Consider the following 11,118-nt stretch of genomic DNA (forward strand, 5'->3'; position numbering starts at 1 on the left):
TCCGGCTCTAATTGTCTTAAAAAAAAGGGTGGGCTCAGGGCGTAGAGCACTGCACCCTAAGACCACCCAGTTGTATGACAATAGTGGCGTAATATTCGCTATGGTATTCTTGATTCTCCTCCTGGCCAATCAGAAGATCCAATTGCTCAGGGAGTCTTAGGACCCACTTCCTTTTCAGCCAGGAGGTGAAGGCCCTGGAGCGAGGAAAAATCCACATTAGGAACAATGTGTGCAGCAGGGATGGCTCACCCGCAGTCACATCCAGCACTCCCCGGTTCGGACAGTGGTGGGAGGAGGAGGAGAGATCAGAATGTCATCCCGGCCAGGACTTGTCACTTTCCTCCTAAGGTAAGGAGGCCTCTGATCGCTGACTTTCCATTCGTCCATCTCCCGTCAGGGGGGGGGGAGCATTGCTTTGCCACCCCCCCCCCCCCCTCCAGAAAAAAATATTGAGCACCAGTCGTTAGGCTGGTCACATGACATTGAGAATCCTCGTCCTTTTTGGATTTTCTCCTGCCAGTAAAAATGTCATTTCCAGCTTCCGGAATATTTTTAAATTTGATTACCACATAAATTATCAAGAAAATTGCACTTTGTTTAAAGTACCATAAAAAGAGAGCAGTTTTCCTGATAATCATAGACCCACTGAAGATATCACAGTCTGTTTAGTTCCAGAGTCACAGGCAAGGTCTATTCCTTAATGTATATTCCAGCTTACCAGTCTTTAGTTGTGGTGGCTGCATTTGTTTTCTTTTTTCCCTTTATTTTTACATAGTGGCCCTGCCACTAACACACTTCCTTGTCCTAGCATGACATGATATAGGACAGGAAGTGTGTTAGGACCACAGAACACATCCCCCTCTTATTTTCTCCAGATTTATCCACTATTACATTTTCTGGCAGGATCAGCGTGTATTGTTTTGCCATGTTTTGTACTTATTAATAATCTGCAAAAAGATGAGTAATATTAGCAAGTGGTCCAAATGACCTCATGACCAAATACCACAGTGAATTCTGTCTCTAACCAACATACTGCCTACATTCTTTTGATTCATTTTATTTCAGTTACCTTTTGCGTTGTCTATGAATCCTAACTTCTCAAAGAGAGGAAAACGAGGGCGATCTGCTATATCCTCGGATCTGTTGATTAAGGCTTCCTTCATTGCTTCAAATCCATTAAGCACCACTATCTTGTGCCAGAAGAAATGCACACTAACAATGTCTCCAAACTTTTCCCTCACCTGTTGAAAACATATTGCATGAATTTTATTGCAATGATAATTTGTGTATAATGCCTAGATATGAAGTATATTTAAACCCTCCCCCTGTAAAACAACCCATTTATTTTAAAATACAAATGAAAGGAAAAAACATTTGTGTGAACAGTGCATCCGGAAAGTATTCACAGCTCTTCACTTTTTCCCATTTTGTTATGTTACAGACTTATTCCAAAATCAATTAAATTAATTATTTTCCTCAAAATTCTACAAACAATACCCCATAATGACAACGTGAAATAAGTTTGTTTGAAATCTTTGTAAATTTATTAAAAATAAAAAACAAAAAAAATACATAAGTATTCAAAGTCTTTGCTCAATACTTTGTTCAAGCACATTTGACAACAATTATAGCCTCAAGTCTTTTTAAGTATGATGCTACAAGCTTGGTACACCTATTCTCCCATTCTTTGCTGGATCTCTCAAGCTCCATCAGGTTAAATGGGGAGCGTCAGTGCTCAGCCATTTTCAGATCTCTCCAGAGATGTTCAATCAGGTTCAAGTCTGGGCCCTGGCTGGGTCACTTAAGGACATTCACAGAGTTGTCCCATAGCCACTCATTTGTTATCTTGGCTGTGTGCTTAGGGTCATTGTTCTGTTAGAAGATGAACCTTCACCCCAGTCAGAGGTCCAGAGCTCTCTGGAGCAGGTTTTCATCAAAAATATCTCTGTACATTGCTGCGTTCATCTTTCCCTCGATCCTGACTAGTCTCTCAGTTCCTGAAAAAACATCATCACAGCATGATGCTGCCTCCAGTTATCGGCTTTTTTTCTTCCCATGATCAGCACAAGGAGAATAGAAGTAAGCCAGTAACCGGCTTGTGTTACAGGGACATTGGTCCCAATCTGTGCTCACGAGTGCTGCTAATCTGTGCCAACCAGTGCCACCTATCAGTGTCCACCAGAGCCACCTATCAGTGCCCACCAGTGCTGGCAATGAGTGCCCACCAGTGTCACCTATCAGTGCCCATTAGTGTTGCCAATCAGTCCCAATCAGTGCCTCATCATAAGTGTCACCTATCAGTTCTGCCTATCAGTGCCACGTACCAGTGCCCATCAGTGTTGCCTATCAGTGCCACCTATCAATGCCTATCAGTGCCACCTCTCTGTGCCCTTCAGTACCACTTATTAGAGCTCTTCAGTGCCACCTATCAATGACCATCAGTGCTGCCTCATCAGTGCCCACCACTGCTGCCTTATCAGTGCCCATCAGTGCAACTTCATCAATGTCCATCAGTGCAGCCTCATCAGCGCACAACAGTAAAGGAGAAAAATTGCCTGGCAGTGGTGGGCAAATGGGTGTACCTGTACATCCCCTTTAATTGGCGGGGCTGTGACCATGCCCGCAGGACCTGTGGACTCGTTTTCCGCCTACGTCCCAGGTTTCGTGTTACAGAGCCACAGAATAGGGAGATGCCTATGTAAACAAGGCATTTCCCCATTCTGCTTAGTGACATGATAGGGATCTACTGCTACCTGTCATCAAGAGCAGTGACCGCTGTCCTGTCAGTGGTAGCCAACCCCCCACAGTTAGAATCACTCCCTAGGACACACTTAACCCCTTCCCTGCGAGTATCATTTACCCAGTAATCAGTGCATTTTTTATAGCACTGATCGCTGTATAAATGACTATGGTCCCAAAATAGTGTCACAAGTGTCTGATGCGTCTGCCATAATGTCGCAGTCACAATAAAAATCGCAGATTTCCACCATTACTAATAAAAAAAAAAAAATTAATAATAAAAATGCCATAAAACTATCACCTATTTTGTAGACGCTATAACTTTTGCACAATCCAATCAATATAAGCTTGTTGCAATTTTTTTACCAAAAATATGTAGAAGAATACATATCGGCCTAAACTGAAGAAAAAAAATATAATTTTTATATATATTTTTGGGGGATAATTATTATAGCAAAAAGTAAAAAAAATATAGTTTTTTTTTCAAAAGTGACGCTCTTTTTTGTTTATAGAGCAAAACATAAAACCCGCGCAATTGTCAGTTAAAGCGATGCAGTGCCAAATCGCAAAAAGTGCTCTTGTCAAGAAGGGGGTAAAATCTTCCAGGGCTGAAGCGGTTAAGATAAATTTTATTCTGGTTGATGAGGGCACAAATTACCTTTTATTGGGAATCAAATCAAATTACAATCACATATGTGAGTGTTGGATGCATGCATAGTGAAAGTAAATGTCATCCAGTATACATATACACACACAAGAGCTGGTTCTGTCCAGCTCAGTAGATTGCTTTAAAAAAAAGGCCTAGGTTTTTTCCTAAATGTACATAATATAACTGGATACTAACATTTATAGGTAAAGTTGATCCAGGGAATATCTCCCCTGCTGGAGCAAATTGGATCTTTGCAAGTCTTTTTTGCCTTCCTCTGTGGGTATGCGATTGTGTGTGTATATATGTAGCGCCCACCACACTTAGGTGGGTGCTAAATTTGTTTAGATAAGGTAAGTGTTAGGTAAATTTGGCCAGGGCCTTACATTTTTAGGCCTGGTTGTCTGTTTTGGGAGAGGAGAGTGACGGAGTAGAGGGGGATGTGGCCACCTACACTCTGACCCAGAAAGATCCCTCTTTACCTTCCATTGAAAATGTTCTGGAAGGGAGGCGGACTTAGGACTGGGGTGCAGGCAGCTTGTATGGAGAGCCTTAGACCAATCATTAAATTGTATTGACAGGGGCAGGACTCGCATGTAAGCTGGAGTCACATGCTTCCAGGAGGTTCATGGGAGGAGTTGGAAGCAGAAAAGGAGGAAAGATGTAGCAAACATGGAGCAGGCTTGAAGGCCTGGGGGTTCAGAGACCCCAGCACTGGATAGCAGGAGTGTGCTTGAAGGCCTGAGGGTTCAGAGACCTCAGTGCTGAATGGTCCTAGCAGCCATCATGTAATCTGGAGAAGTGGACTGGGCATCCCAGCCTGGGATGTATCCGACCATGCAGAGGAAGAAGTAACTGAAAAGAGGACGGATTAAACTGGGATCGACCTTTTTTGGCAATCATGGACTGTTAATGGGAGAGAGCAAAGGGAGTGCACTGCTCTCGGCTCCTCTTGGGACTGCGAGAGGACCTGAGAGCTGCTGTAACAACATATTCGGAGACCCATCGCAGTTTGCTACAGAAGTGAGGTTCCGTCGCTGCCATCTTGCTACAACCCACACTTGTCCACAGTAAAGATACACTAAGAAGGGGTAAAGCGGACATGTTGTTACACCCACCGGAGTTTTGCATTTTAGATGTATTTATAATATTAATTTTAGTACATAGTGAAATACAGTAGTTACAACTCTGTCTGACTACTTAGATGTTGAATTTTAAAAGCAGCGAACTTCTGTCAGATTAGCAAACCTCTGAGATGAGCAGGGTTGCTGCTGCTTTTAAAATTCAAGATCTAAGTAGTCAGACGGAGTTCTAAGTCCTGTATTTCACTATATAAACTGACTTTACTGTTATAAATACGTGTAAAATGCAAAACACCGGTGGGTGTAACAACATGTCCTCTTCACCCCTTCTTAGTGTATCCTTACTGTGGATGAGGGTGGGGTGTACCAAGATAGCGGCGACGGAATGTCACTTCCATAGTGTAGCGGCGGGCTCCTGAGGAGCACGCGCTATGTGTTTTCAAAATTTTACTTTACCCAAACTACCGTTTGGTTTGGGTCTATTTGCCTAAATTTGACTTCTGTGTCAGTCTGACTGGGCTGTGAGATGTTCAGCCTGGCCACAGGGGGGCGCTGTCTCTGGTGGCAGGCGTGGAACTTTGGTCTGGTTGGGTGTTTAATTTACTCTCTCTCTGAGTTAGGTCAGTGGGAGTGGCCCTCCCGCTGTGCCCTCTGGGAGAGGGTATTTAGGATGCGGACGTCACGTGGTTCTGGTCCAGTATGCTTTGCTGATTACATGGTCCTGGTCCTCCTGACCAGCCCTCATGAAGGCTATGGCCTTGGGTGCGGATCCACCCAACTGTAATGCCTTGGGGCTGACTAGCCCAAGGCAAGGGAACTAAGGAAGGATTCCAAGGTAGATGGGTGCTGTCTCCGGTTCGGGAGAGACCCATTGAACTTCGAGCATTCCAGGGGAGAACTCTTTAGAAGAACACCACGCGCGGGTTGGTTTTCTTAACAAGAGCTGGAAGGGCTGAAGTAACCAAGAGAATCCGGTCTTGTGGATATCGCCAAGCAGGCTGAAAGTTCCAGGTATCCTACAAGTGTTCTACAGCTTAGTTTCCCTACATGTTCTGCAACAACGTCAGTGATAAAGACTTTGTTCCTGAGTAAACACCTGGTTGGCTGCTAGGCCTTGTGAGAGAGGGACTGTCCAATCTGAGTGTTCATCCAGCTGCGAATGGCTATTCTCTGGATGCAGTCAAAGTAAGCAAGTTCTTTAATGTTTTTGGACTTTGACATTGAGAGTACCTGAACTTTCCTTTCCAACCCTCTGATCCCAAGTTGAAAGACTGTTCAATGGTTTGAGTTTTTGCAAATAAAATCCATTAAAGTGGATCTATTGTCAGTCTCAAGTTACTGGGCCATCTACCACGGGACATCCCCTAGACGTGAAACAAGGAGAACGAAAGGTAACGGTAAGCCCAAAAATAACCAGCAGCTCCTTCGGGGATTAGTGCTACAGTAGCAAACTGCGATGGGTTGCCGAATATGTCGTTACACCGCCGAGATACACATACACAGATTCTGTAACTCGGCGGCGCCATTTTTAAACTTCAAGGCTGCAAATGACAAGGCTACACTGACAAGGCTGCAAATGACACTGGGGCAAGGCTGCAAATGACACTGACAAGGCTGCAGATGGATGGACACAGCTGCAGATGGAGACTGATAAGTAGTGATGGACGAACTTCCGACGGGACGCTTCACGAACGCGAACTGTGAACGCAGCCAAAAGTTCGCAAACAGCAAAGTTTGCGGCGGGCCCCATTGACTTTAATGGCAGGCGAACCTTAAAAACCTACAGGTCACATTTTCAGCCACAAAATACTTACTAGCTGTGCACACATAGTCCCACAACATGGACACTGACATAACAAAAGTATTAAGCGAATCTGGGATCGACAATGACAAGCATTCTTTTTTTATCTGTGAAATTTTGAGGAGCGCATGAAGGCCATGGAGGAGAGGAAAGGTCAGGGCAGGCTATGAAGAGGGTGCAGGAGATGATCACCAGCACCGTGATAGAGAGCACTGACACCAGCACCGTGATAGAGAGCACTGACACCAGCACTGAGATAGAGAGCACTGACACCAGACCAGCACCGTGATAGAGAGCACTGAGACCACACCAGCACCAAGATATAGAGCACTGACACCACACCAGCACCATGATAGAGAGCACTGACACCAGCACCGAGATAGAGAGCACTGACATCACACTAGCACCGTGATAGAGAGCACTGACACCAGCACCGAGTTAGAGAGCACTGACACCACACCAGCACCATGATAGAGAGCACTGAGACCACACCAGCACCGAGATAGAGAGCACTGACACCAGCACCGTGATAGATAGCACTGACACCAGCACCGAGATAGAGAGCACTGACACCCCACCAGCACCGTGCTAGAGAGCACTGACACCAGCACCTTGATAGAGAGCATTGACACCAGCACCGAGATAGAGAGCACTGACACCACACCAGCACCTTGATAGAGAGCACTAACACCAGCACCGAGATAGAGAGCACTGACACCAGCACAGAGTTAGAGAGCACTGACACCACACCAGCACCATTTTAGAGAGCACTGACACCACACCAGCACCGTGATAGATAGCACTGACACCTGCACCGAGATAGAGAGCACTGACACCCCACCAGCACCGTGATAGAGATCACTGACACCAGCTCCGACTTAGAGAGCACTGACACCACACCAGCACTGTGATAGAGAGCACTGAGACCACACCAGCACCGAGATAGAGAGCACTGACACCACACCAGCACTGCGATAGAGAGCACTGACACCAGCACTGTGATAGAGAGCACTGACACCAGTACCGTGATAGAGAGCACTGAGACCACACCAGCACCGAGATAGAGAGCACTGACACCAGCACTGAGATAGAGAGCGCTGACACAAGCACTGAGATAGAGAGCACTATGCTTTCTATATGTGCAAGTATTTTATACGTGTATTACACCCCTATATACTGCACCTATACCAGTCCTTAAAAGGACCTTTGTGGACCTAGTAGCTAGTGATTTGCAGACTGTCCCTCAGTCCCTACACTGATAAAAGACAGCTGCAGAATCGGGCAGCAATCAGCAGCACAGCAGTCAGCAGCAGTGCACCACAACCCTATATATTGCCCGAATGCCGGTGAAATTCTCTCCTGTAAGAGTTGATATGGGAAAAACATGTCTCCTCTCCACTGATGCTTTATCCTAATCCTTGTTTTACTAAAAACTCCAAATTTTCAAAAAACATTTGTCACTGGGACAGAAAGTGAGGTGATTTCTTCTGAAGAGGTGCACAGATGGAAAAAAAATGTTACAGGGGTGATAACCCTTCCCTATGTTTTCTAAAAAGCTTAAAAATTGATTTTTTGACTGGAGCTACACTTTAAAAAATTACCAGTTCAAAATTACAAACAGATTCTACTTAACAACAAACCTACATAGTCCCTGTCTTGTTTGCACCACCTGTATACTGCTGTTCTGAGTATATAGGGCCTGGGGGCCCCACGCCTTTCCTTTTTTAAATTTGGGTACGGGGTTCCCCTTAATATCCGTACAAGGCCCAAAGGGGCTGGTAATGGGCAGGGGGCTACCCATGCCAATTTTCTAAATTATTTTCATCCATATTGCCGGGACCAGACATTTCATTAAAACTGCAAGCAGTTTTAAATGACTTTTTTTCATTAGAAATATCATTTTCAGGGACTGTTCTAAACACGGGAAACACGTGCCACTTCACAGGCATACTATAGACACTCCCCAGGCACGATATTTAAAGGAATATTTCACTTTTTTTCACTTTAAGCGTCATTAAAATCACTGCTCCCAAAAAAATGGCAGTTTTTAAAACTTTTTTTTGCATTGATACATGTCCCCTGGGGCAGGAGCCGGGTCCCCAAACCCTTTTTAGGACAATAATTTGCATATTAGCATTTAAAATGAGCACTTTTGATTTTGAACGTTTGGTCCTATAGACTTTAATGGGGTTCTAAAGTTCGCACAAATTTTCGGTTCGTTCGCAGGTTCTGGTGCGAACCGAACTGGGGGGTGTTCAGATCATCCCTAATAGGGAATGGTGACGCCACTTCGTCCAATCAGAGAACACTTTGCATTGCTTGAGAAAATGGAAGTGTTCTCTGAATGGCATCCATCCTGAGCGAGTGACCTCCTGTGTTCACTAACAGGGCAGCCACTCAGCATGGGACATTGAATCCACCAGTAATTACTGTAATAGTGATGCTTACTTCAATGATTTGCAGCTTGTGTGGGGATCTTTCAGGTATGACACATGCATACGTACATGGTCCAAGCTAAACCGATTTAACTATGTAAAAATATGCAAATCTAAACTTCAGCTTTAAGCTACCATTGTGTATTTCCCAGTTCTCTATTTGATTGAATATTTTTATTGGTTTTGTTTTCTGGTGTTAGCATTGTATTTATAATTCCCACGCATTTATTATGTCATATATCCTAGGAGGCTACAGAATCAATGTCACAGCATTCTGGCACCTTGTGCATGTGCAGTAGAGAGCTGGCTGTGACTGATTGGGAAATCAGAGCCTGCTCCCAAATAAAAGATAATGGTGTGGGAATTAAGAGATGAAGACTCTGGGATGTAGGAAGACAGTAGTGGACTTCTTGGACTGTTTTTTTTCTCCTATGTTTTCTCCTGTTGATACCAGTAACACAATTCTAGGGAGCAAGAAAAGTTCATTGGTAGGGATTGCAATACACTAAGATAAACTTATGAAGCTAGCATACAGTATATAGCTTACCTGATTGAAAAAGACCAGTGGATGTTTGAAGTCAATCTGTAGAATGTTACCTAGAAAGGGCACTCCTCTGGGACCCGGAGGAAACCGCGGGCCCTTTTTTCTCTTCACAAAATCCAACAGAAAAAGAAAAATAAGGACTATGAATAGTAGTAAAAATACATTAGAATACACAAAGGGGATAAGCTCTAACTTTGACATATTTGGTATAAATTCTGAGATTATCTTCTAGCTTCAATTATCTGCTTCAGGGTCTTGCATCTGTTGTAATGTGCACTTTGCCTAATGATTCTTCTGTGCAAAGTACAATGGCAGTATTAATACGCAACATGGTAAACACAGCTCCATGTGACGCCTCTCGCTGAGGTCATCTGCTGAATTTAAAGTGGCAACAACCATAGTATGCAGAGATGTACGTAGTAAGCAATGGACCCATAGTACAACCATTTTTGAGTGTGTATTCAGTATATGTATAAAACAGTACATGCATTAAGCAATACAAGGTTTATTAAATTACATTTGCAAATACATGTGAAACCATACTGCTGCATTATAGTACTTCCGTAAATTGTGGTCCCTAATTTAAAAGTATCTGGGTTCCCAACAAATGAACCTACAGTATATAGCAATGAATAAACTAAACACAGGCTTACCTAGAAACAGCAGCCCCTAACTATAGAGGGAGATTAAAAACTTCCAAACTGAATATTATTACATAGTAAAAGTTTATTTGATGGTGCCAGTAAGGCTGATTTAAATGATTTTTTGTCTGGTCTCCTAACTAATATGATACTACATTAGTGTTTTTGTACTGTTAATTATTAAACACGTAAAAAAAGTGTATGTAATTTTTTTTATTTTTATGTTTTGGATATAGTGTGGAAAGGATGGAACCTTTCTCAGGTTTTTATTGCTGTCTGTGTCCTCACCATTGTCCTGACTATTGTTACTACGATTAGAACCTTGAGCTTAGCCACTAATGAAATGCCTTTGTGATTAAAAGAAAGGAAAAAGGAAGGAAAATGTATTCTTTATTGTATTTATTTATTTATTTCACTCTTTACTGGGAATAAGATTTAGATTTTGTTGTTTTTTTATCTTTTTAAATGTCAGTCACATTTTTGGTCAGAGAGTTTTGGTGCAGCTAATAAGGTATGGGATCTGGTTAACTTAGTCCACACACCTGCTAAGGTGGCTACATTAGTGGGTCTGTTAGGACGAACATTAAAAAATCTGTGTACATTTGAAGAAAACACAAATCCAGTACTATATTATCAGGGCTTTTTTTTGTCAGAGAAAAGGTGCAGGAACTCACAGACTTCCCCACGACCTGTGCCAGTAGTGATGTGACACATTGTGCATGCCTGCAATGGTGGATGTGGCAAAATTATACAGTGGGAGGGTCTTAAAGGGGCATTGGTAAAATTAGGAGTGCGTAAATGTACAGAGTAACAGGGTTCAGGAGTGTGTTACGCACAGGGTGACTGGGGTCAGGAGTGTATAACACAAAGTTGCAGGGTTCAGGAATGCATTACACACAGGGTGTAGGTTTCAGGAAAGCTTTATGCAGAGGCTGAAGCATTCAGGTGTACATTATGCACAGGGTAATTTCATATATATTTTTTTTTTTGTGAGGTAGTAGGCAAAGACGTACACAAGGACTGTCTGTGGATATAGTATACACGAACTTTGCAAAAGCGCTTGGCACAGTTCCCCACACAGGGCTAATTGGTAAGTTAAAGTCTGAAGCTTACAACATTCAATTTATAAATCTATCTGGCGGCTGCTGAGATTGACCATACACTATCCTCCATATACATGAGACTTACCTGCAAGGACACCTTGAATACAGCTACATGTGATGTCCTTTT

At 43.2% G+C, this 11,118-nt stretch overlaps 1 protein-coding gene across 1 annotated transcript in view; it reads right to left on the minus strand.

Annotated features, from left to right (window-relative positions):
• The window catches only part of CYP2D6 (cytochrome P450 family 2 subfamily D member 6), an 86,748-nt gene extending 77,183 nt beyond the window's left edge, over window positions 1–9,565 (minus strand). Inside the window, exons 1-2 of the mRNA XM_077452519.1 lie at window positions 9,251–9,565; window positions 1,070–1,241 (exon numbers count right to left, since the gene is read on the minus strand). Of these exons, the coding sequence (XP_077308645.1) occupies window positions 1,070–1,241; window positions 9,251–9,448 (370 nt within the window). The 5' untranslated portion in view covers window positions 9,449–9,565. The remainder of the gene's footprint in view (window positions 1–1,069; window positions 1,242–9,250) is intronic.
• Window positions 9,566–11,118: the final 1,553 nt, after the last annotated feature.

The sequence above is a fragment of the Lithobates pipiens genome, unplaced genomic scaffold (genome assembly GCF_037356315.1).
Source record: "Lithobates pipiens isolate NorthernLeopardFrog02 unplaced genomic scaffold, aLitPip1_a1.2 Scaffold_23, whole genome shotgun sequence".
Taxonomy (NCBI): domain Eukaryota; kingdom Metazoa; phylum Chordata; class Amphibia; order Anura; family Ranidae; genus Lithobates; species Lithobates pipiens.